At 38.9% G+C, this 27460-nt stretch overlaps 1 protein-coding gene across 3 annotated transcripts in view; it reads left to right on the top strand.

Moving 5' to 3' along the window:
* Nucleotides 1-27460, top strand: part of sema3c (sema domain, immunoglobulin domain (Ig), short basic domain, secreted, (semaphorin) 3C) — a 70149-nt gene that overhangs the window by 13844 nt on the left and 28845 nt on the right. The window contains exons 1-4 of one of the 3 annotated variants that reach the window (XM_028043681.1): nucleotides 7227-7431; nucleotides 11646-11817; nucleotides 25841-26001; nucleotides 26547-26609. In XM_028043681.1, coding sequence (XP_027899482.1) covers nucleotides 11727-11817; nucleotides 25841-26001; nucleotides 26547-26609 — 315 coding nt within the window. In that variant the 5' untranslated portion in view covers nucleotides 7227-7431; nucleotides 11646-11726. Of the gene's footprint in view, nucleotides 1-7226; nucleotides 7432-11645; nucleotides 11818-25840; nucleotides 26002-26546; nucleotides 26610-27460 lie in introns of those variants that run through there. The other 2 variants (XM_028043682.1, XM_028043683.1) reach the window with 2 other exon arrangements.

Here is a 27460-nt window from a genome sequence, read left to right as displayed (position 1 = left end):
TTTCATAATGTCACAGCTGATGTGATACATATTCACCTCTCCTGCAAAGCTCCTTTTTTTATCTGTTTTATGTTTTTTTTATTGTTTGATGTGCAAATAGAAATGCTACTGGAAGAAACTGTTAAATATGTTAAATATTTTTAATTAGATGAGTTTATGCTCGCTTCAGATGGACATGAAATGTCAGATTCCCTTCTTGATTTGCTAGCTCGTTAAGAAATGTCTCATACCGTAAAGACGGCTTCAGGGTACCTTTAGTCATTTAACATAACTCAGGTTTGGGGAATAAAAGTACGGCATGGCTTTAATTAACCACTGACTAACTGATAAAACATGTCACCATCAGATGCTATTTTTTCCAATTCAAACCTTTTTTTAGGAAAGCCAAATTCTTGGACACAGTCTTTCTGTTCTATGAAGAGATTCCCATGATTTAGGAGGACGATGTCCACATCGAGCCGTTTCATCCCAGTTTAACGTTTTCTCATGTCTCATACAGAAACCAGTAAACTGTAAACTCGTAAAAGCTGCTGCTCAAAACCACAATTACTAGAAAACCACAATTACTACAGCAGCCTCTGTAAAATTTAGTAAATTAAGTTTATTGGTCAATTAAAGTTATAGATGTGAATACACAAAGTGTGCTATGATTTCAGGCTCAGACTGTGTTTCACATGTTACACAGCTGCTGAGGAAAGGAAAGGGAAGTGGGACCGATCAGAACCAGATTCCTTTACAATGAAAGTGACAATGATCTGTTTGTTTTATTGACTCAAACTATGAAGTATGCTACTAATTTTTGCACCTTTAATCCAGTTCAGTGTAAAGGAACTGGAAAAGCCAGGATGTGGAGTTTATTTGTGCAGCAAGGTAGTTCAAAATGCTTTACATCAGGTGTCAAACTCAAGGCCTGTGGGCCAAATCTGGCCCTCCATAGTTTTTTATGTGGCCCTCTAGATTCTACACTAAACACTAAGTGAGATTAAATATGTTATCAATCTAATTAATGCAGGTTTTATCTATTTACTGCCAAATTATATCAGACAGTTCCTCCAGTTTCTTGAGAATTATCATGGAAATTCACACAAAAACAAAAGATTTTGCGTTTATACGTAATTCAGAGTTTATAGCCGTTTTCTCAAAAATTGTCAAAAACTTTCTTACTTGTACTAAACAGCTGCCTCACGTTCAATTGATGTCAGATTATAGTCCGTGATCTATACAGAAAAAAAAATAAAAAGTCAAATTTACTGTCACAAATAAGCGCAAATATTTCCAAATTAGTTACACAAACATTTTTATTTTATTGCAAAAAATCACAAAAAGAATCACAAAATCCTGGTGGGACTGAAAAGATGTTCAATTGATTTATAATGGAGCCTTTTTTCCAACTCCTCATCCAAACTTTCCATAGTTTTACACCAAAATTCAAATTTGTTTGAAAACATTACACACAGTTTTACTTTTGAAATCATAAGTACTTCTGTAATTTCTTTTACTTAAGACAAAGGACTTTTGTAAATAAATTGGCAATAATCTTTTTCTAGCTTTAAACAAAACAAATAACATTTTTATATTAAGCAAATCCCTTAGTTTCAAAAATATTTGATGTTTTCTGTCATTCACTTTATATAAATTCTCATTACTTTCTTTTACGTTAAAGAAAGTAATGTTCATTTTCCCCTCAGTAAAATAAGAACTACTACATTGCTTGATAGCAAAATGCAAAAGTCTGAGTAGAGCTTCAGTTTTTTCAAACAGAGGGGGTCACTGAACCTCGAAGTGATCGGTATGACACTTTTTTTTGCAAGTGTGGAAAAAAAACCTCATTATTTCTCCGCTTTAAGGCGGCCGCTTGGAGTTTAGATTCATTCCATCTGAGCAGTCGACACATATTCTGTCTGACGTTTCCGTACGCTTTTGAAAGTGAGGAATACAAAAGACAGAGGGGTGAATAATGGGATCACTAATTAGCTGCCGGGGCCCCAAAGAGCAGATCTGATGAAGGCTAAACAGGAACAGGCAGCATCCTTCGAGTCCAGCCACTCAGCCGCTGAGGTTAATCATGGGGGATTTCGCCACCCTGTAAAGAAAGAGGTGAGAACTTCTCCTAGAGTCACGCTTGGTGTCAAAACAGCTCAGAGGAAATTTCCCTGCCTTCCCTCCTCCACTCCTTCCCTCTTATTTAGTGTCTGAAGTCATCAACCAGAACTCATATGACCAGAGAAAGCTAGAAATCTGGAGCGAGTTTTCTGTTTTAGTCTAGGGTGGTCTTGTTGTTAGATACGGACATCAGGTGTGAATGATCTCCACAATGCAGATGAAACAAAAAACCATCATCGTCTGGCACCGAAAGGCAGTAATAAGGGAAAACTAAATTGGGGAAGGGAACAATTAAGTGAGCTCTACCCGGTCCACATGTTCGCACTCAAATTCATTTGGACTTTAGCTTTTCTTCATAAGGAAAGAATGCTGTTGAATACAAAGCGATGTCAGTGTCTGAGTGCAAAGTGAAACGCATCGCACAGAAAATGGTGGAAAAATTGACTTTTTTACCTGATAAAAGCAACAGAGAGCTCCTTTACACACCTGAAAAACTCAAATAGCTTTTTATATGTGGCCCTCTATATTCGAGACTAAACACCAAGTGTGCTTAAATATTATGTTACCAATCAAATCAATGCAGTCTTTATTTATTTACTAACCAAATTATATGAATCAGTCCCTCCAGTTTCTTGAGCGTTATCGTGGAAATTCACAACAACAAAACATCAACTAATCCCTGCAGTGTTTTTGTCCTGATACATAATTGGGAGATTGTTGGGAGAAACTTTCTTACTTGTACTAAACAGCTGCCTCAGCTTTAATTGGTGTGAGAATATAATCCATAATCTATACAGCAAGTAATTAAAAGTTGCATTTACCAACATAAATATTGCAAATATGTCCAAATTAGTATCAGAAACACTGCGAAATATCATGAAAAGTATCACAAAATCCTGGAGAGACTGAAAATATGTTTTTTGTTTGTGAACAGGTTTTATCAATACATTTTGGCACAGCCGGCCCTTTAAGAGCATTCACCATCTTGATTTGACCCAAAACGAAAATGAGCTTGACACCCCTGACCTAGACCTTTAATCTGACTAAATCTAAATTTAAAGGAATTATTTGCAGATTGAGCATAGAATGAAATTTATCAACTTGCAAAAAGTGGAGTTCTTCCTCTGGGAGTTAAATTATCTTGGTATCCTGTTTGCGATGAAGACGGATAAATCAATTGGACCTCATGTGCTGAAATGCTTGAACTGCCTCGATCTTTAGTAGCACAGAAACGGCCGGTTCGGTTTATCTGTCCCGACTGTCAGCTTTGGCAATGAGATATGGATTAAAACAAAAGAACGACATCCTGGTTAAGTGCATCTGAAATGAAGTTGATTACATCTGTATCCTGCGGAGCCACTTCAGGACAAAGCATCTGAACAGAATCCATTTTTTTTGGAGGTTTTATAAGAATGTCCCCCAAAGACCTGGGTCCTCATGCATAAAGTGTGCATGTTTTGTGCGCCGCCATATGTTACGCACAAGTTGGCATGTATAAAATTTAACTTTGCGTCAAAGTTTGCGTAAATATACGCACACTTTTTCACTGGTGGGAAAATGTGTGTCAGCCACGCAAACTTTTTCCTGCTAGTTGACCTGAGAACGCCTTGGGCTTCTGAGCCAAGGTGAAAACGCCACTGGGGAGAGGATTGTCTGGGTTTCCTGTTTGGATCTCTTACTTCCATGACCGAATATCAGTAGTGGCAAAATCTGATGGTTGTTGTTGACTCGAGGCTAAAATGTGCCACTTTTAATTTGCCCTTTTTTGCATGGTTAAAACAAGCTCCTACACTGCAAAAACAAAACTTTACCAAGTAGTTATAGTCTAGTTTCTAGTGCAAATGTCATAGTACACTTGAAATAAGACAAAAATAACTTATAAGTAACTTATTAATATTGATTTTAAAAAGTACTCATTCTTTTTGGAGATTATTTCATTTATGACTTAATCTGGCAGTTGAACTAGTACTTTAAGGTATTATTGACTCTGAACAAGCTTCTATGTCTTGCTGAAAAGCTACTTCTAAGTTAGTTTTGTCTTACTTCAAGAGGGATCAGATATTTGCACTCAGAAGTATTTGCATTTTTGAAGTTATTTCTTGCTGAAAAGTTACTTATAAGTTGGTTTTGTTTTAATTCAAGTATACTGAGATATTTGCTTTATAAAAACGACCAATAATATAGTTTGTAAGATTTGGGGGTTTTGCAGTGCATGTTTTCCGCAGTATTTCCAATATTCTGGCTCCCATAATCCAAAAATAATACATTTGATGGTTGCTATAGTGCCTTTGTATCCATGGTTGTCTTGCGTCTCTTGGTTGCAAAGAATTAGTGACCTTTTTCGGGGTACTGTTTGCCTCTCGGTTGTTGACGGCTCCCAACCCCACTGTTCAAACAAAAAAAAAGTTTCTGCAGGACTGAAGGCACATTTCAATGAAATACAATCTTTTGTTGATATTTAAGTTGTTAAACTGCTTGTGAAACGGCCAGCTTTGCAGGAGGGAGGCCTTCTTCTGACTTTTGGTTTCCTTGTGACAAATGCGTAGCGTCTGCGTTGCTAACGAGGGGCAGCTTCTTCAAAGGGGCGCACGTGGATGGGAAAGAGATTAATTAGGAACAGAATTTCATGCTTTGCAAACTCAAAATCCACGAACCTGCAGCTTGTCGAGCTACACAGATTGGAACAAACCAACTGACTGAAAATGTTATTTGAGAGTAAAACCCTAAAACTTGTAACCAAATAAATGATGGCTAACTGTTAAGCGGGTGTCTGAGTAGCTGTGCTTTATGTCTGGATGCACCTGAGTCTGTTACCTCACCGCTCTCATTAAATTAACTTACAGCCCAGTTTGTGTCATGGGGGCTGTAAAGGATATGCTTGATCTCAATTTTGCACTCACCCACTCTTTCCTTTCTTCTCCTTCTCCACCTATGAGGATAAAGCAATCGCGGTTTCACGTACCAATGAAAACGCCGCCATCGCTCCAGTGGTCCCATCCTGACACTTTAATTGGAGAGGCGTAAATCTGGCTCCTTTGTGCAGGAGAGGGGTAATTATTCCCTCCTGTCTGAGCCACCAGTGATCCCCTTCTTCCTCCTCCTTCAGCTTCATTTTTTTTCTGGCTGTCAGACACTTTCATTAGAGACCTGGTGTTTTTTTTTTTTTACTGCTTTATTTTCCAGAAATGACACAAACGTACCCTGAAAGCTAATGTTGCAAAAAAAAAAAAATCTACAATCCTGGTTTATACCTGCAGTGACACAAATACATAAACGCACAGTGAAGAAGGAAAATCTGCAAAGAGCTTTTGATTTTATGGAATATGGATCGAGGACATTTTGCTGGTGAAACAGGCCTGGATTACAGCGTTGCTGCTTCAGCTGAATCCACAAAATCTGTCCAAAAACGAATGCTGCCGCAGGTTTGGCATGGTTTACTTACTTAGAATCGCTGAGCAAGGTCTCCTTGGTGAGCTCATTCATAGAAAATATACTAACTGTAAGTTTGTTTTAGCCGTGTGTTTTTCCAGTCATCACACAGGATCTCTCCTCCACACTTCGAGATGCATTCTCCTGGTTTCAGCGTTTCTCTTTCACCAGGAAGACCACAATGGAGCCAGAAAAAAATCTATTTTATTTATTCCAGTCATGAAATCCATCCTTTCTCTGAGGGAAAGCCGTTCAAATTAAAACTCTGGTTTAAGAAAGAATGCATGAGCGAAGCAAAATGTCTCTGTTTGAAGCCAAGATACCAACCCCTGTAACGTTCATCCATAATCTTTTACATGCGCAAGCTAGTGTGATCATTTGCCTTCATTTAAATTAGAAAGCTTCTTCCAAAAGGAGACTTCTTAAGTCTTTCATACTGGACTCAAATATGGCGGTGGCAGCAGCTGCATTTTCATTACAAATGCGCGCAACACCTTTTTTGATATGCTAATAACGTCGAGAAAACGTGGCGGATCCTTAAACTTGGGAGCGGCTACTTGTAAATGAGGCAATTTATCATCTAAAATCGACTTTTTTGAGCTTTACATCATGTTATAATGTTGCTTCGTCATCAAAAACATACCTGGAGAGTTGCTTTGACTCTTTAATACATGTTTGAGAAATCCTTTAATCTCCGTGGCAACCATTCAGCCGTGCAAAGCACCAGAGTGGACCTAGCCCCGCCTCAAAGGACGAAGCTCCTCCTCTGAGGTCCTTCAGACTAGCCAGCAGCAATTAGCAAACTATAACTATACGAGCTATTTCTCAGTGCAAAGCTGGTAAAAACTTTAACGGGTTAATAGAGGAACCATGTTGTGATGACTTCATAGTCTGAAAGCAGAGTTTCAGAAAGAAAAAAAGCTTCTTAAAGAGACAGAGGCCCAATTTAAAGGCATTAAATTACTTTGTAAAATTTCTTTTTAGTCATGTTTGGTATATACAGCATTTTTTAAAACAACTGATATAGATTGTGCTATAAACTGATTCTATCCAGCTGGAAAACATAATACTGGCATAGCAACAATAGGAACTTTAAAATGTGGATTAAAAATATTTCTGTATTCTGACATTTGGGAAACACATTATTTTGACAACTGCCTCAAGACAAAACTATCCAGTTTAGTTGGAATGAGTAAGAAAATTGGCTTTATCAAACAACTTTTCAATACATCATAATTTACTAAGATACCAGAAATTAAGATGAAACATTGACCAACATATTTAATGTGTATGATTTTGGAGACTCACCAAAATGTACTGTTTGTTCAAAGTTTTTTTTTTTTATAACTTTGTAATTTTGTGTTTATCTTACGTAAAATGCCTTGAACTGCCCTGCTGCTGAAATGTGCTTCAACTTAATTGATAGAAAAGCAGACCAGAAATTAGAATTTGAAAATAAAATTAGATGATTTTTTTTTGACAGTTTTTCAAATTAAAAGCAGTGAGCCTAATGGATGCATGTGACCTGTGATGCCTCACCATCACGGTGTGAGGTTTGGTCCTTCTCTGATGCTTCGGGCTGCTAAAGTGATCTGTTTGCTCTCTAGTTAACAGAGCGAGGACGGTGGAAGGAAGGAGGGAGGAAAGGAGGAGGAAAGGAGGAGGGGGCCATGAGCGGAGAGTGTAATAGGACACCGGCTCACTCGTCTCTTCATTCTCCTCCTCCTCTCTCTTTCCTCTCCTCTGTCCTGTTCTGGCTCAGTCAAACCTGCTCTGTGAGCACTTGGATGGATTTCTTCCTGTCACTGTTGGAGACTTGAAGCGAGGAGTTTCAGGATAAGCTCGGGTCTCGTTTGGTGGGCGTCCTCTCTGCAGTTGGGACAGGCTCTTCCCTGGAAGGTGAGTCCCTCTTCCTGGACCTTTACTCTGAGGGCTTCTGCTCTGCGGTGTGTCGTTTCCTGTTGGATGCAGAGGGAAGTTGGTGGGCCGCGGGCGAACAGGTGCAGAGTCCCACCACTGGGAAATAAAACTTAGTCTGACTGAGATAGAATCACTTTGTGCTTCTTTTAAACATCGGAGTCCTGTTTCATATTTAAACGCAGTACAATTTTCCAGAATGACTCATTGCTTGGCCACAGAATTGTGACTTTTTTAAAGGTCTTCTGAATACATTTAAGCAAACCTTTACTGTTTTTATCACCCATCAAGTTACCTAATCAGTTGGTATGAAAGAAAGCTTGAATATATAATCTTAGCTGCTGCTCAGTCAGGAGTTTAAAGGCGCATGCGGCTGCAACAACCCCACTGACAACTGAGTGACAGGGTGTGGTATGAACACGCGCTGTCCTATTAGAGCCGTTACACAGGGCAACTTGTTTATCACTGAAAGTTCAATTCTTCACGCACAAAAAGCCAGATGGGGGGGAGGATGCCCTGAATTGTGTAAAAACATAACTGGGAGCAGATGGGATCCCTGGAAACAAAGATCTATACTGAAAAGGAATTTGTCTTCCACAATATGGGTTTATGAGCAGCTCCTCTGATGGAAAACTCATCGGGCTGAAAGCCAAGGACAGGAGATAATAAACACAATTATCATCACCCTCCAGAGAAAACACAACATCCATCGCAGCGGCAATCTCCTTTGTGCATAGACGTCTAATTGATGCTGCAGAGATTCCTGGCAGACTCGCGCTGGAGTTTTTGGCTGAACGGCTGCGCAAAATTAATTGGGGTGTTTATTTTTTTTTGCTCAAACGGTGATGCACCTTTTATCGGCGGTGCCTTCAGGGCGGACGGGACCTCGTTCGTGCCTGCTGATGTGAGGGGAAAGTGTCTGAACTGGAGCCGGCAGGATGTCACAGAACACTCGGGGAGATGAACTCCCACCATGATGAGTTCAGCAGCTGTGAGGCCAACATTTCAATGCCAGACGCTCTCGCTGGGAGATCACCGTCTCTCTGAGCAAGCAGGGAGTGGTAGATGTCAGGGCTCGACAGTTCAGAGGATCGCTTTGCGTAAAATATCTCAAATAAATGCCTTTCACTGCAAAAACACAATCTAGTTTCAAGTGCAAACAAAGTAAGACAAAACTAACTTATAAGTAACTTTCCAGCAAGATGTAGTCAATAATTCTTTAATATTGATGAAAACATACTTGTCCACTGGCAGTTATTTTACTTATAACACAGTTTTACCATATTATAAGTGGAACCAGTACTTTTCATCAATACTGAAGAACTGACTCAAAACAAGTTCCTATATCGTGTACGTTAGTTTTGTCTTATTTCAAGTGAACTTAAAGATTTGCACTAAAAATGAGACAAGTAATAAGCAAACATTCAGAAACACAAAATCTAAAGGATTTTTAGTCTAGTTTTTTGTGTAACTAACTTACAAGTCTCAGCAATATATAGGAAATTGTTTTAAGTCAATTCTTTAATATTGATGGAAAAGTACTACTAAAATAATTGCCAGTGGAGTTAGTATGTTTTCATAAATATTAAAGAATTATTGAATATATCTTAGTTTTGTCTCGTTTCAGATATTTGTACTAAAAACTAGTCTAAAAATACTTGGTGGGGTTTTGTTTTGTTTTGTTTTTGCAGTGTTTGCCCATTACTAGCAGAGTTAAGCCCGTTTTGATGCTGTTTGAAGACGCAGGTTTTATCCTCCAGATGGGTTCAGGATGTGGATGCTGTTGCATTGTTTCGATGCTGCGTGCCTGAAAGGAATGTGGGGGTAAATCCTGGTGGCTCACTGCATGTCTGCTTTGTTTTCCATACTGTCACTGTTATTCTCAGGGATCCTGCTCCCCATTATAATATATGAAACTTTATTTTGGGGTTTTGCTTTACTTTGGTGTTTGGTTTCTCCCATTTGCCCAGCTCAACTTTGGTTATCTGTCACAGCTGCATCGTGTTTCTAATCAACCACCTGCTCCTGATTCAGTAATCATCCTGTCCACTATTTAATTTTCTCAGTTTCTCTGCTGAGTTTCACTGTTGCCCCTTTCGATATATTCTGTAAGTCTCTGCACACTGGAAAAGCACAAAATCTTACCAATTATATTTTAATCAAAAAATCTTATTGCACTTGAAATAAGACAAAATTAACTCACTTTTCAGTAACTTTTCAGCAAGGATATGTCCTTAATATTTATATATTTATCTTAAAATCATAATACAGTAACCAATGATGATAATTATGGCCAATTTGATAACTTTGGTAAATTAAAGTATTGCTGATAGCGTGCATGTTTATGAAAACCGTCGCATTTCACAGTAAAATGCATAAACAAAAATGGCTTAGTTTTGGGGCAGGGCTAAGCTGTGGGTTGGGGTAGGTACTCGGCGTGTGTGTGAGGGTGTGTGTGTGTGTGTGTGTGTGTGTGTGTGTGTGTGTGTGTGTAGCTGACACTGCGCTGCAAGCCCTGCAGCAGTTTTAATGCGCCCCGTGCTGCTTCACTGCTCTCAAGTTGAGCCAAAAGGATCTCATTCCTCATCAGTTTTCCATATGTTGCACCTGAACAGTTAAACTCCACTCCGGCTCTCCATCAATCATCATTCACTTCGCTACGCAAACACACGCCTCAAGCTATTTGTTTACAACACCCCCAAACTAAAATTTTCAGTGCAATCATGTACCTTTCTTTTCTCGTGTCATTATTTTTTTACCACACATTTATAAGTCATGAGATCAGAGACTCAGACTGCGGTAAATAATGCATATTTCTTGTATTTTTGCATGCAGGAAGGTCACTTGTGCAGTGAGGGTTTGTACAACACAGGTGCTGCAGCAGCTAGCTGGAGTGCACAAAGCAGGCGATTCTTTCTGCGACTCCAGAGTTATGCACTGCAAGAGATAACGGCCCACAGCGCAGAGCAGTTCCTGCATCCATCAATAATTGAGCTGCTCTTGTCCAGTTATGGAGAAGGAACAAGTGGCAGCTGGAGCGCTTCTTCAGCTGTTTTTCTTGTTTGTGTAGATTTGCCTCATCCATATTTAACAGAGGTACATTTGGAACAGGGTAAAGTCAGTGACATGATGTTCTACTCTGAGTTTTTGGTTAAATTTGTCTGCCCAGCACACACCAGGAACGGTTAGCATGGTCAGTTTACTATAAATGTCTCTGATTTGTTTTGTTTTATCGGCCGTTTGCTGTTCCAAGACACTCTGGTTGAACCAGCGGTCAGGAGCCTTTCTTCCCCCTGAAACTTCTAAATAGACTTTCTCTAGAGCTGACCCTTGACCCTTTTAGAAAGTACACTTTATAAAAATATACAACAGTTTAATGACAAACTCTGCTAGAAATTTCTATTTAAAAACAGAAACATGAAGATGTCGACAGAAGTTTGTCTTTGCTTTAGATCGTTTTTTCCCACTCATCTTTGCAGATTTCTTTATTACTATTAAGTCACATTGAAATAATACCAAGTATTTCAACCTGTTTTACAGTAGGCCTGGATTTTTATTCTTATTTTGTGGCTATTTTAGTTCAATGAACACCCAAAGCCATAGAAAGGGCTTTGGAACCGTTTCTGAGTAAATAAATGTCATTGAATTTCTTTTGTTTGGGTTCTTTATATTGGTTTTGTAGTTCTGCTGCTTCATGTCGTTAGTCAGATTCTGTTTATTTCTTGATGGCTGGAAATAGTCATTGAAGCAAAAAGGTGTTGATTAGAGTTAATTTATGATTTATTATTTGGGGCAAATAAATTTTCAACTGCGATTAGATGTTTTGGATTGACTTTTTTGTTCATAAATAAAATATTAAGAATTTATTTACTCATTTCAAGACCTTAAAACATGTTAGAAAAGCCAATCTAAGGACTAAATAATTTTATCATGTTCTGTTTATATTAGTTGTATTTATTTGAAAGAAAACGTCAGACTTGTATGCTTATTGCTTATACAATTAAATCAGTCATTCATGCAGACATTCGCACACTTTACTACATATTGTTTAAGAAAAATTTGAAAAAATATATTTTTTCCATAATTGGTGCTATATAAATGAACAGAAATGAGATTTTTGAGAATATTATACGTAATCTCTGCGTAGTTTAATCATTTTCTCAGACTTGTTGTCCTCTGTGAAATCTCTCCTGCAGACCGCGGTGGCGGGTCGTTCTCTGAGACGTGAAGGCGTCGGCAGGCCGGAGGGGTCGGCCGGGTCGCCTCTGCTGTCAGCGATGGCGTTTTCCCTCCTTGCTCTCTTCTTCCTCATCAGCTCTGTCTCCAGCCTACCTCAGCCTGTGCCAAGAGTTTTCCTGTCCTTTGGAGGTAAGAAAAATAAATTAGTTTATCATCAGCATAGCTGTTTACCTAAGGATAAAAAAATGTCAGGTTTTAAAGTTGGTTGTCTGATCAAAGTCCTGTCTTTGACTCATAACTTAGAGGCAAACCCTGTCCTTCCTTTTGTCTTGCTGTCGGCCGAATCTACGGCCTCTGAGGAAAGTGGTGCCGCTTGTCAGAACCTCCCTGAATCTGTTCGAAGTTAAGCTTTAATCACAGCTCTCTGCACTGTGGTGGGCCTCTGTACTGCTGCTGCCTCTGGTTTTGATTCTTTAGGTTTGACACAAGATTATATTCTTAAAATTTTAATGAAATTTCCTTGAAATCGGAGCATGTTGGTTTGAATCCGTCTAGATGAAAGGGTCTAACACTCACATCCTTTTGGAAGTGAGGAAGTAGATGTTTGATTAGCTTTCACTACTTCACTGTGGATAATCCAGAACAAAGAGGCTGTGGCTGTCAGTGAGTCAGGTTTCTGCTCCTAGTTAGCGAAGCGCTGCTGAATGAAGTTGAATCTCTCTCTATAAATTTCATGCTGTGGTTCCTCCGTGCTGGACCTGCTTACTTTCTTCCATTCTGTCTTTCTTTCTTTTCCCTCCATGCTTTCAGGCTGCTCTGCTTATGTTTTCATTCCAAATGTAAGCCAGCCTCACGTCTAACACCAGGAAGCAGCTCATAGCTTGTCCTAGAAGTTTAGTACAACAGAGGATTTGAAGCAAATCACAGAAAATGAAGGATATACAAAGCACTTCAGAAGTTTTTATACAGTTTTTCCAACATCTGAAGACTGATATTTTGTCAAATTTTCTTATCTTATACTCATTCAGATTTGATAGAGGTCATTTATTAACATAACTTTTCAACTTAGATTTCAGTTTGTGCTTGACTAGATCATTTAAACTCATGATCTAAAACAGGGGAGTCAAACTCGTTTTTGTTTTGGGTCAAATCAAGAGCATGAATGCTCTTAAAGGGCCTGTTGTGCCAGAATGTATTGATGAAACCAGTTCACAAACTGTTAAAATATCAATATTTAAAACTAAATAATATTGTTGAACATCATTTCAGTCCCTCAAGGATTTCGTGATGCTTTTTTTTTTTTTTCAATAAAAATCAAAGTGTTTGTGGTACTAATTTGTGATATTTGTGCTTCTTTATGTTGGTAAATGTGACTTTTTATTACTCACTGCATAGATCATGGACTAACCAGGCAGCTGTTTAGTACAAATAGGAAAGTTTTTGAGACTTTTTGAGAAAAATCTGCAATAAACTCCCAATTCTGAATTTGCTCAAAAAAAGTGCAAAAAAGTGGATTAGTTGAATTTGCGTGAATTTCCACGATAATTATAAGAATTAATTATATGAAACTGGATGGACTGATTGATATAATTTGGCATAAAGAAATAAAAACTACATTGATTTGATTGATAACATAATATTTAAGCACACTTAGTGTTTAGTCTAGAATCTAGAGACCCACATACATGTAGAGAGTAGCTAGCAGCAGCTTGCTTGGATTTAAAGTGACAAAGACCCAAAAATGGCTCATTCTGAAAGAAGCTCAAATTAGGTAGAACTGACCAGACTAAAATCTCATTATCTCAGAATGTTTTTGTTTATAGATAGTAATATGTTTTTTATAGCCCTTCCTTAACCCGTGGTTAAGGAAGCATAATAGGGCACTTCAGTGTAGGTGAGTAATAGTATCTTAATCGGGTTTTCAGAGGATACAATGAACGGTTCTTTGTCATGTTCAAACTACCTATCCCCTTGACCTGTTAGCTATATTCCCTGGCCTTCATTAAATTGTTTGTTCCCTTTAATGTATAATTAGGTGATCTTTTGAATTGAAGGACAGATTAAATCACAAACAGATTGAGTACTGTTACGCTATTTTGGGAGGTAATAGATTGCATTTGTTTCTTGTTAGGGGTATCAAAAGAAAGCAGGCTGAATACAAACGCATGTTGTATTTTTCAGAACAAACATGACTGGATTGACCTACTTTCTATTGAGCTATCAATTAAAATACATTCAAGTTGTGGTTTTAATGCAACATAAAGTGTAAAAGTGGTGCTAATACTTTCCCAAAGCTTGGTACCTGCACTATTTCTGCGTCGTTTGAGTCTCTGATCGACCTTTTAAAATGTCAAAGCTGGTTTAGGCGGCTCAGTTTGCCTTCTGAATGTGGATTGAATTACATTTATTTTACTTACCAGTAGATAACTCATCAACAAGCTCTGCTCTTCGTTTTTAATGGCCGTGTATCTGCACAACATGTATTTCCTTGTTTTTAATTTATCAGTTGATCCTATTAGGGGAATTTTTGATGAGAGCAGCAGGGAACAAGTCAAAAGAAGGATGTTTATTTAATCTTTAAAGGCCAACATCAGGTGCAAGTTTACATTCCTGCTTTGATTTAGCTCATCGGGGGAAGAACCAGGGGATGCTGCTTTGTTTTGGAGTCAGAAATCATCGCAGAGGCGAAGGAAGGAGTTTGGCAAGGTGAAGCACCATATGTAGGGAGACCCCTAGGGATGAAGGAGGAGGTTCATTTCTTAGACAAACATTGAAGGGAGTAATTCGGTGAGATTTTGAGTGTCGGACTGGGAAAGTGTTAGGTGGGAGGTGACGGTGGTTTGGCACCTGCTGGGAGTTAAAAGGGTCAACGATTTGACGGGATTCCTGAAATCCCACACGAGATCTGTTCATTTTTTCAAGCCGGAACAAACTAATCCGAGAAAATAAATCTATACTGTGGACCTTAAATATTCCTCTGTCATTGCTGAAACTCAATCCAGGAGTAAAAGCGGGCCAACGGGACTCCCAGCGTACCCCAACGTCCTGCAGGGAAGCTGCAGCCTCCGGCATTCCTTTCCCTCCATTGGAAGAGGCGAAAGAAAGCAGCCAAACCGCAATTAAAACCGCATAATAAACAGCGCAAAACACAGCTACCCCAAATAATAAACCATAAAGTGGTGCCTTTCTCTGCCGGGCCTCGGATAATAAACAGATCCAGCCAAGAGGCAAACCTATTTAAGGGATGCCTCGTGTGATAAAACATAATTACCCCCTTCTCCAGGGGCTTTAAATGTCACTTCTTTCTCAGCATCTATTCTGGTGTGTTTTATGACAGTTTGATGCCGTTTCTGAGGCATAATGAGCGTATAATAAGAATGTGGGCATCTTAAAGAGAAATATAATTGCAGTTTTTGGAAATGAATCCAACAACTTTCAGAGTACAGTCTGCCTTTTGTAATTACGTCGCAAGTGATGCTGCAAGCTATTCTAACTTAATTAGGATTTAGGAAACACTCAATTGATTGGTGTTTATGTAGATTTTCTCAAATATTATATTCTGGTGCCATTAATAATAAATATCTGAAGTCCAAATGTGTTTTTTTGCGGGGTAGAAAAATAAAATCAGAGATTTATGTTCAACATTTAGACAATAAAACCAGTATTTCTTGCCACAAAAATACAACATATTACCTTTTTTAGTTACATTTATCGGAAAAAATGCCATTTATAACCCAGATTTAACCAAGTTTCTACTAAGCCTGTTGTAATAAACAATCAATTAATCAATTAAATCGCATTACAAATTGAAAAGAGCTTTATAATTTCCATTCTGATGTTTAAAGTTTTTGAAGGGCAAAGACTTTGTAATCCATTTTAGTTATGGTTTTGGTTGTGTGTGGTTTTTATCACTATATTACTTGAAAATTGTCTCAAATCAAAATGATCGTTTAACAGAAAAATTACTGGGACGACTCATTGTGCAGCAAAATGTGTTTTTGTGACAGGCCAGTAGTTTCTACTTGATGTTTCATATTTCCTAAGAAGTCTTTGATATTTCCCACTTTCTCCTCCACTTTTCCACTTGCCACATTTTAGCCAAACTATTCTCAATGTGCCTAAAAATCAGCGAAAAGTTGAAAGAAGCTAAAGTTGGTCTAAAACATCTGCATGGTGCAGCTATGAAGTTGTTTTATGTATGAATAATTATTATTATTCATAATAATTCACAACACATGCAAGCAACAATACAGATTATTCCCATATGTCAAACTGTAAATTGAACACAGTGGAGGAAATGAAACTCCCAGAGAAAACGTTTCATTTGATGTTTATTTGTTCTGCTACTGTATATGAAGTTGAATCAGCCGTTGCCTGAAACCTTCTGTCATCCGTCCCTCACATTGACAGATGGTTCATTGGTCTGTTTACGATCAGCATCATTTAACCTCATCAACAGTCTCACTCTGGCAAACTCTCAAATTCAATACAAAGCGAACCAGGAAACGTATACAGTGTGCCTGCCAACCAGTAAAATCAGGCCAGCTGAGGACTGAGCAGGTCTGTTCTGACGTTTTTGTGGTTGATGTTGATGTTAGCATGCTGAGCTTTTTGGAGTGATTGAATAAAACGAGCTTTGTGGTTTAACGAGCGCTCATTCGGTCCGGCGTGAACCACATGGCTTTGAAACGTGTTGGCATGGAGATCAACTCAACGTGGGAGCGGATACACCGGTTTCCTTTCATGACTCATTACTACCGCCAGTTATCCTTCATAATTCATACACAGTCGACAGAGTCGAGTCTGGCTTCTGTCTTTCCTTCATGTAGGAATGCATGAAAGTCGGTAAATTTGACAAAAAAGTGTGTGACGGGACAGAATCCCCAATCTGATTACAATTAGATGGAAAACTCTCCACTCAGTCATTAAAAGTGTGTGTTTTTCTACAACTAAACTCTCCACTAAAATCAATTGTTTGTTAGCTTTTCATCCAAGATGTTTGACTTCTTCTCTCTTATGGCCATCCATCTAAAGTGATTGTTAATAAACAGACAATGTGCCAAGCAATACTTTCTCAAAAATCAAAGGTAAACACCGACAGTTCTCCTAACTGCTCGGTGTGGCTTACTGCCTTTGGTTTACATAAAGCCTGCACAGTAGCTTCTTTGCCCTCTGTTTTTGAACTTAATGAAGCCTGTAAAGTAAAATCAGTGACGCTCTGTGAATACGAGGAATGTTTGGTCTTGCCAAGCTGACACACTTGAATCAAAAACCTTGAAGTGAAATGGAGCACGACCGTTTGTTGGCATATGCTCCTGTCATAGAATGTCTTCATATCTGATTAAGTTATGCAGCATGAATGTTAATAACAATCTGCAACCACAAATCTGTCTCTGTCCCTGTTCAGTTTCAGCAGCGACTTTGACGCCTTCTGGACGACTGCGGGATTTCTGAACAGGATTGATTCGGCATGGGGGGGTTGCAGTCAGCAGAGGTCAACTTTTCAAAGGTTTTGACACACAATGGTGTGACGCAACGTTCAGTCTGTTGTGTGGCAGTACGTAAGTGACGTAGTTGCAAAGGGTCAATGCGTGACGTGTGATCAAGTTTTTGTGAATATTTTAACACTTGTATTATTTCTAAGATACTGAAATTGTAAGATTGGTAAGTTTTAAGCTTAAACTGAGGCAGGCTACAAGATCTTGCCATATAAATTAAAGAATTCAAACAATTTCCCTTGATCAAATACTGGAGGAAGAAAGTTCCACCTGGTTAAGCATTTCCTTTTTGCTCTGGCTGTCCTCTGTGGCTAATAAATTCATCAGCAGTGAAAATCCTCTGACCCGTGTCTCCTGAAAGTCTTCCCTTGCTGTGACAGTCTCCACAAGAGCCTCCGTGACAATAAAATCCCAGAGATTTACCGTCTGCTGGCCGAACGAACCAGAAGCTGATGTGCGTAGTGGAGAGGTCACCGGCTAAAAGGCCCAGTGGTTGACAGTGCGAGTTCGCCTGACTGCGAGCGGCATGGAAAGGGAAAGTCAGGTGCTAATTGGGGCATCAGGAATGCAAACTAGCTGCTGGGGCAGCATCTTGGGCTGATGGTCATCTCTAGTTTCAAAGCTTGCTGGAGAATATTAGTCATATCCTTAACAGGTTTGGCTAGCAGTGAAACCTGCCGTTGACATTAGCGCTGGATAGCATCACTCTGCACAATGCTCTTCATTCTCATATGTGGATTTAGCATCTGCTTTGGAAACATGGATGTCAGAACTAAAGCATTTGCTCCAGACACATGATTCCCATTATAAATGTCTGCATATAAATAATTGTCAGACAACAGCCATGGAATTGATAGTCAGTTGATATTAAGCTTGTGCCGTCTGAGTGAGCTCTGGCTTCTGACATTACTGCACATTTATGCACGCTGGCTGAATTTTAAGTGCTGAGAATGTACAACATGCCTGTTGGACAGACAATCGGACGACGCTGTCAGCCAGTGCCACACAACTTGGGTGGTCGACACCTTAGCTTTCCCTTTGCTGCATAAATACTGCAGCAGTTATTACAGCGTACCGCCAGGGCAAGTCTCAAACAGGAGGCGATGGCCAAAGGTTCTGGCTGCACTCATTTTTCATCGTAACAAGCTGCCCGCCAGTTGCCTGGACACAGACTTTTATTGGCGCAGTAGGTGTAGTGGTCTGCACTTCTTTTCCATAAGTGCAGCCATCCAGAAGTGAACCAAAGAGCTCTTAAACCATCAGGTCAGACAAAGAGCAACAGTATTTGGAACCAAGTCTCAAGCTCTCATTGTCTTATGTGGAGAGAGGAATTGCAGTGGGGTGGTATAAGCTGCTTTACCATTTGGTGAATGGGGATTCTCCCACCAGCTGCCCCTAACAACCACATAACAGGTACCACTTCAAGTATATGAAGAACAAGCCTAATTAGCTTAGAGTTAATGTATGCATGCAGGCCTTTGAGGCGGGAAGGCATCTGATGAAGACCAAATTTACTGAGGACACTCAAAGTGGTCTGCATAGGGATCCTTTACTGTTTTTAACTATCCAAAAAAGCTGACACTAGCTCCCTTTTCATTATGAATGTGCACTTTTCCTTTTGTTTACTGCTAATGTTGAAAAAACACAATTTCACAATTGCAGTGTTTCCATTAATTAAGAAATTAAAATTTAAAAAAATACGTGAATAAGCTTGGTTTATGGTAAGTCATGAAAAACCATTACAGCGGCAGATGTAAGCAGTTTCATGAGATATATTCATAGTTATATATATGAATAGATTTCATTTATATATTCATAACTCATCACATCAGCCAATGGGAGGAGACATCGGCGTCTTATTCAGGCGTTGGAGACAGGCCCTTTGTTCCCCCTTGTGTTATGTAGTGTTATATCACTCCATGCCACTAGGTGGAGCCGTCAACAAAAAATAAATGAGAATAAATGAGACGTTAGGAAGAGTAAGAGTGAATACAATGATGTTGCAGAGGACATGACTGTACTGTGCTCTTTCATGTAGTCTGTGTCTGATGTTCTGCATTAAATAAATGCACTGAGTTATTCAAGAACATATCTTATTACAGTATGCGGCAGCGTTTTGGGGAAATTGTAGTCTGGGATTTTACAGAAGAACTTTGAATTCAACACGTTTGATACCATTTTTATAAACTGTTTGATGCTGTAAGAGTTCCTGTCCGATAAAACAATAATCCTACTTCTTCCTGTCATCTTGTCCGTTTCGCCAGTAGTAAAACATCCAGCTGTTGATTATTTTCCCAAAACGCGACTTTTGTGGAAATTGGTGTGCTTCCACACTTTGAAATAGGCATTCACCAGGGGTTTAAAAAGTTAGCTCCAAAACTTTCTACTATCCGTACAACTTAATCCATGTTGATGATTTAATCAATTTAAAAATACTTGTGTGTCCCGATGAGAAATTGAATGTTGTGGAGAGGAAGAATCTCAAACTAGAGCTGTTCCCTTTTCATGAAGAAAAACACTGAAACATCAAGTTTTACACTAATAATTATGTCCCTTCTTGTTGCAAACCAAAAGATTCCTTTAATGCCAAAGTGACACCAACTCACTCTTTTGGGCCTGGCTGCCAAAATTTCCAGACCCACATTTGCATCACCCATGAAGATCCCACATATTTTCCAGCCGCTGTGAATCTCTAATATTTTACAATGCTACAGTACAACAAACCACTGTTTCTTTGGGGATCTCAAGCCAGAACCATGGCAGCCTTGTTTACTGCTCTCGAACTCTGTTATTTGATCATGCAAGCAATTTTTGGAGCCAGGCCTGACAGGACACACTGAAAGGAGCCCCTTTGTGGCTGTTGCATTTCCTCACTTGGGAATCATTTATAATCGCGAAGAGAAAAAGCCGAGAAGTGAGCGTGAAGTCTCTTCTGCACTTAATTGTTGCCATACAAACAGGCACATAATGACAGGTCCCCTCCTTGTTAGAGCCACATGTTTTGGTTTTGCATCCCATGCTTTTTCACCACAGTCTTGTAACAAAAAGAAAAGAATGCTCCTTTTTAAGCCTGTGGGATGCCAAGTTTGTTGCCACTGTTGGCCAGTTCACCCTTCCACCCAGAGAATGTTTCCTTCACAGTTTACAAAAAGATGGAGTTGTTTTTGATGTTCTTACTTCATGCATTTGATGAGAAAATGTTCATTTTAGTTATCTGACTGAGAGGTTGTGACTTATTTTGGACCTTTCACCCCACGTCAGGTCACAGAGAGCTGAAACCTGACTTGGTTTTAGAATAAAGACTTGACTCTTGACTTTGATGCATCTCTGAAAGACTCGAGACCCGACTTAGACTTTACTTAGACTTAAAACTTGATTTAGAGTTTTTCCTGAAAGAAATTAGGTTTGACTTGGACTTGTAGTGAAAGACTTGAACCTTGACTAGGACTTGCCATTTAAAACTTAGAATTTGGATGTATTCCTCAAAGACTTTAGAGTTAACTTGGACTTGTCTCTCAGATTTGAAAATTGATCTGGAGGTTTTCCCTGAAAGAAATTGGGTTTGACTTGGAGTGAATCACTTCAACCTTGACTTGAAGTCAAGTCTTTATAACCCAGGTTATAAAGACTTGGATTATAACTTGGGTCTTTATAACCCAAGTTATAAAGACTTGGATTATAACTTGGTTCTTTATAACCCAAGTTATAAAGACTTGACTTTGACGTATTCCTGAAAGACTTGAGACCTGACGTAGACTTGTCTCTCAGATTTTAAACTTTATTTGGAGTTTATCCTGAAAGAAATTAGGTTTCACTTGGACTTGTAGTGAAAAACTTCAACCTTGACTTGGACTTGTCTCTCAGATTTTAAACTTGACTCAGACTTAGCTGGAAATAATCGAGACTTTGCTTGGACTTGCCCCTATAAGACTTGAACTTTGACTTGGACTTGCATTTTAAAATTTGAGATTTGGATGTCTTCCTCAAAGACGAGAGTTAGCTTGGATTGTCTCTCCATTTTTTGAGAGAAAACGCCAAGTCAAGTTTAAAATCTGAGACTTGACTTGGACTTTGATTTAAATACTTGAGACTTCTCTTGTATTTGACCCTAAAAACCTTGAGTCTTGACTTTGCAAAATGACTTGTGAGCGTCTCTGGCTAAGATAACTTGCCAAGGGTGGCTTAAAATTGCAGCTCTCTGATAATTTAGGCAATTAAACAGTATATTCAACAGTTAACTGTCCCTTCAAGCCCTTCTGATCTGATGGTGCCTACCAACAAGTGAGCAGTAAATTCTGATATGACCTCATCTGCAGCTGAAACAGCAATCTGTTGTTTAAAATTGGATGACCTCTGCAGTATCTTGGCCAAACAAAAGGCTTTTGTGGAGCTTCAACTCAGCTGAACTCTCAATTCACCCGTCACCAACTTGCCCTTTTCTGCTAACTGCACTGTCCACCATGCTGGTCCGATCGGATTACATCACAACCGGTCTGCCATGGAGCCAATAGGATATTATGGGTCAATGCTCGTAATCAAAGGCAAGACACAGGAGACTGCTGTGAGGTCCGTAGAGAGGTACAAGGCCCACCTGCCAGCATGCATAATACAAAACCCACCAGCTGTCAACCTTCAGCCTTGCTTTTTCTCTTCTTTTCCTTTTTTCTCACTCCTTTTTCATCGATTTTACTTTTTTTTTTAACAGGAAATTAGCTCAAGAGTGTAATTTTCTTGTCACCATCCTCTGTTAATCCACAGCTAACAAAACAATTTGTTAGCTGTGACAATTTACAAGACAATTTACAGCAATACCTCGTTAATGATCTCTCACTTTTGACGGTCTTTCCTCTAGGGAGTGACTTCAACACTGAGGAATGCAAATAAACCAAACTAACGAGCAACATGTACTCCTGAAAATTCCTTTTATTCCCAAACACGCAGTATAAATAAAAACTCTACAGCTTTTTTAAACACAGCATTCAGGAAATCTAATTTTAAAAAACTGCTACAACGAGGTCTTGGGGTGCAATTGGACCCCAACAGCTGGCCAGATCAGTCAGACTCAGACCGAGGTTATGAGCTGGCAGATATTCTGTAAACAGGCGGATTGGGTGTACTGTGCGACTCTGGAAAGTCTTGGTTGTTTACAGCGGCCCTCTGTCTCTCCGTCAGAGCAGGTGCTCCATCTGGCAAGATGAACCTTCGGTGCTGGAGTACAATGCTGCAGCAGTAGAAGTGACTCATGTGTTTGCACGAGACTGTAGGCAGAGAGATACCAGATCCGACGGTATGCAGACTCTGCAGGGTTTCTGTTTGGCTCTTTTTGAGCGTACACACCCCTGCTGCATCTCATCCCAGAGTCACGCTGAACTGGCCTTCCACTCTCGCAAGAGAGCATAAAGTCTCTGATTTCCGCCCTCAATGAGAAAACAAAACAGACTTCACCATAATGTTGAGAAGTCACCACACCCCTGCAAAAACAATTTGTTACCCTGGTGGAATGTTCTGGAGCGGTTCTGTCTGTTTTACATGAAAGATCTTTGTCTGGCTCAAGTTATTGCTTAACATTGTTTTCGGTGTGGAAAACAATAACCTAGAAGTTAATTTTCTGCTCAGGGACTGCAGATGGAAGCTATCTTAAGGTAAACATGGTGCAAAGCATCTTTTATTGATATTTTCACACATTGTCTCTGCTTTAAATGAACTAAACTGAACTGCATGAAACGTTCTAGCCCGTTTTTTTTTTTTTGCTTTGTTTTTAAAGAGTTCTTCAACTCTTAAGTAAATATTGATTAAATATTGATTGGTTGTGCAGGAGGCCCCACTTATGCTTTTCAAAGATGTACAGTTGCATAACTACGCATGTGTTTGCAGCCATTTTCATGTGTGAGTGTAAACTGAGTTGGGGAGTGTGGCCAGGAGTTTATTTGCAATATATGTACATTTACAGCTCTGGAAGAAATTAAGAGACCGCTACATTGAAAACCTCCTGGTTATTCCACCAAATATAAATTTCTGAATTCTTCTTGAGTTAAAACATTCGTATTGTTGTTTCTAAATGAATATGACCTTTTCTTTGCATTATTTGAGGTCTGAAAGCAATGCATCTTTTTCAGTATTTTGACCATTTCTCATTTTCTGCAAATAAGAGACATGTTGTCACAAGTCCATAGAATAAAAAAAAACAAAACAATGTTCTTTTTTTTTTCCAAACATGTACCTATAAAAAGTAAAATCAAAAAAACAGAGATCATTTTGAGTGGTCTTTTAATTTTTTCCAGAGTTGTACACATATAACGGCTACTTTTTTTCAGTATATTTTCCTTTTGTTGACTCTGTAAGAATGAACGTTCAATTTCTGACTATTCTTTTCTGTAAGACTGCCTTTGAGCTCAAGATGAGGCAACTTACCTAAAACACAGCTTGAAGTGGGGAGTGAAGAGCCGTGGGAAACGTTCTTGTTCCTGAAGAGGTTAACTTGCCTTTATGTAAAGTTAAACACTTCAAGCCTTACGTTGCGACCACGCCAACCGACACCCCCTGATGGGAGTAAAAAAAAGCCACTTTACCAAAAGAGAAAAGGCCGAAACCTCAAAAGCATATGGCACACAATCAGGAAAATGTGACTTTAGCTTAAGGGATTGTGGCAAAGCACAACCAACCTGTTTTGTTGATTAGAGGAGGGAATACAAAGAGCGCTTGGAAAGGGTCAATACAGGAGAGGAAACAGAGGGTGTAGATCTACATTGCCACCCCCAGCCTTCGCTCTCAGAGCAGATTGAAAAAGTGATAAATATGCATGAGTTTGGCTTCAATAGTGAAGGCCTTTGATGGCATGGTTAGGAATTTTCTATCTCTGGAGCAAACAGGCTGAAAATAACTGTCTGAGACCGTTTATGGTGGGTGTGTGAACCATTCAACGAGTGACAAACTTTTAACAAACCATGTAATCACGACTTCCCTTTAATTCAATCAGTGAAGCTAAAGTCATTCACCAGTATGTTGCTCATTGACAAGTTTCAGACTTCCTGATGAACTTCTTCCATCTGGAACTTTTTTGTGTGCAACTGAGCTTTTGTGTCAAAGAAAATGTCTTTAAAAACAATTCTGTGCCAATTGATGACTCCAATTTGTACCCATTTCTTCTATTCCAACTTCCATTTTACAAACAAACCATTTTTATTTCCATTTACTGAAACCATGTTCATGTTTTTGTAATAAATTATGCACATTATTTATGGAAGAAATCACAAAAAGGGTCAAATCTCCTGGTAATTTCACTGAAACTCTGAATAGTTTCACATTTTTCCTTTTCATTCATTCATTCAAGCGACCCGCATGATGTCACACAGCAGCACATTGTTTACCGAAGTAATTATGTCAACTATGGATCGATTTTAAAGTTTATTCACCAATGGGAGACGACAGTTTCATATCTGGTCAGTTTCGTCACAAGATCTTAACAAGACGAAGGAAGCTAATAAAAAGAAAACACAACCAACGGCAGCAACTTTTTGTGGAGCATTGACTGTAATTTCTGTAGAGAAGTCTGGATGTGTGGTCGGAGTGAAGAGTCATCTGATTGCGACGTAATGCAATATAATGATAAATTTCATAAATTCATAATTTTAATTTCCAGACATTTTGTACATTGTGATGTATTGTGTTGGGTTTCTTCTGGTGCAGAAGCTGCAGTTGCTTTGAAAATAATCGGTTGCTCCTCCAAATTAGTGCCACATATGGAAGTGGCACAGATTACATTTTTTGAGAGTCGAGTAGATTGGAATTGGGTCGTTCAGACATGAAAATATCTGATTTTGGTCAATTTTCCTGCTGCCTTACATGCCGGCTGCTGGAATAGAAAGAGACTGCTGCATGGGATTAAGTGGATCCAGAAAAACAATTCACTGACCGAGTTCGCTGCAGCTGATGGGTTAGAAGAAGGCCTCTGAACCACATGTTTAGTTTCAGGAACACAACATAACTTACTTGAATATGAGGCGTCTTATCCCGATCTTCCCTGGTCAGCAATCTTTCAGAGGATTCCCTAAAATAATCTGGAGAAGGTCTGGATTTCCTTCCCCACGAACCAGTTATAAAATCAAGAAATCTGTCCCTTCTATATGTACTCTCTTTTTTTAGTTTTTGTTTTCCTTTCACATTTGAAACTTGCCTAAACCCTTCGACTCAACTTTTCCCTCACTCAGCAGCAGCTTAAGGGATAATAAAGCTGCTGTTTCATTTCTTTCGCCTCAGATTCAACTTGGCTTTGAACTTGTTTGAGCTTCGTCTTGACTTTATCTCCAACCGTAGACTTTATCTAGTCTAGGAATCACCTTAAGTGGTCATGACTACAGCCTTGTCTGCGTCAAGAATGCTCCCTGCTTCATGTGTTTCTTGTATTCAGAAGAGATTAGGTTTTTACTTGAGCTTGACGGAAGAAAAAAGGTTTGCTTTTATACCACTACTGACTTCTTGGTACTAAATTGTTGATGGAGTGAGTGCTTTAGTTGCAGTTTGTCTTTGCGCCAAGTCAATATCTAGTGGCATCTGTAGTTTCTCCTGTTTTAAGACGTATTTAAAGAACAGCTGCCAAATCCTGAAATCTGTTTTCTCTCTTTTTTTAAATCTGTTTATTAGGAATTTACCTCAGTAGCTCCTTTTATCTCGGTTTATGTGAACATTTCTTTTTACATTGTCTTTGTTCCTTGCAGATCTGAAGGGATCGCAGTCGTTTGAACACTTCAGTATATCTGACAAGGCCATGGACTACAGGATCCTGCACATGGATGAGGACCAGGACAGGATGTATGTGGGCTGCAAGGACCATGTTCTCTCCATGGACCTCAACAACATCACCCACGGCACACTTAAGGTCAGCAGATGGTTTGAGTTAACACTCGAGGAAAACCGCTTCCTCTTCTGTAGTCCATAGCTTTCCTTCTTATTACCCCAAAAACAAGATTCAAAACCAGGAAAAAAACTATTTGCTGCAATTGCTGCTGATTATAATAATTGCTGATTTTATGCAAATTGCCTTATATTTGCCACAATCAGGGCAATTTTAGGGTTATTTGGAAAAGCTATGAAACTGCCAAAGTGCTCTTATAGCAAATTGTGAATGCAGTGAAGGAATTATCTTCCGTGTAATTGACAGGCATGAAGTGGATAAACAGATGGGAAAGCATTTGGTTTTCCCCTGAGACCCCCACGCTGCATCCACTTCTTTTCCTGCAGTAAATTGCATGATGTATTCATTTTTTGATTGACCTTTAAGCCCCTTTCCGGCGTTACAAACACATTCTCTGTAGGTGAAAGCCTTCATTACTCTCACTGAGTTATGAAAATGCATTATTTTAAAACCATCAATTGTGTTTTTATTTCACAATCTAATGTGTGGCTGTGTTTTTTCACCTACAGTTGTTTTGGCCTGCATCTACAAGCAAAATACAAGAATGTCAAATGGCAGGAAAGGACTCTACAGTAAGTACCTCATGTTTAGCTTTTTGGTTTTTAGGTTTGACAATATGAAGTGATAACAAATGCAACAAATCAGAGAGAAAAATCGAGATTAACTCGTGCAAAAATCTACATTTTTCACTTTTAACACTTTATCAAAGGTTAGTTAGGTTTAAGGTTTTGATATAAACTGTATACAGATGCATTATTAAGAAACTGCCACATTTTGTTTTGCATTTTCGATAAGCATTTGTGATATCTTAAAATAAATTCTGGATTTTGCTTTTTTTCTGAGAATGTTTGGTTATTTATTTGACAGACTTAAATTTCAAAGGGAAAAACATCAGATTTTTTTTTTTTAAAGTGAGAAATTTGATAAAAATTCAGAATTTTGAGGGGAAAAAAGTCAGGATTCTGAGATTAAATTCAGAACTCTGACTTTAATTTTGACTTTTTTATGTCAATACCCAAACATTTTTGTGAGAATGTTTGGTTATTTTTTTGGATTTTGACACAGATTGATGCAGAAGTAGATCTCTGGGTAAAAAAAGTAAAAATTTTGAGGGGATAAAAGTCTTAAGTATTTATTTTTTTCTTCAGTTGCCCTAATCGTCGTCCATACAAATAATGGCCAACACTGAGGCTGTCACTAGAATATTAACTTCATTTTTCCAGCACCAATTTTAAAGCCTTTGTGTTTCTCTGGCACGATGGCCAAGATCAAAATCAAAGCTTTTGTCACCTGTTCCCAAATCTGTTCTCCCAAAATAAAGCCTCCCCACCCTGAGGGATTCTTCTCCAGCATCTGTTAGCTTGTCCTAACTCCAAATACACTTGTAGCCAGCAGCAGATTTATGTCGAGGCACCAACTGGAG

This window comes from Xiphophorus couchianus, chromosome 17 (genome assembly GCF_001444195.1).
Source record: "Xiphophorus couchianus chromosome 17, X_couchianus-1.0, whole genome shotgun sequence".
NCBI lineage: Eukaryota > Metazoa > Chordata > Actinopteri > Cyprinodontiformes > Poeciliidae > Xiphophorus > Xiphophorus couchianus.
This window is presented reverse-complemented; position numbering and strand designations above follow the sequence as displayed.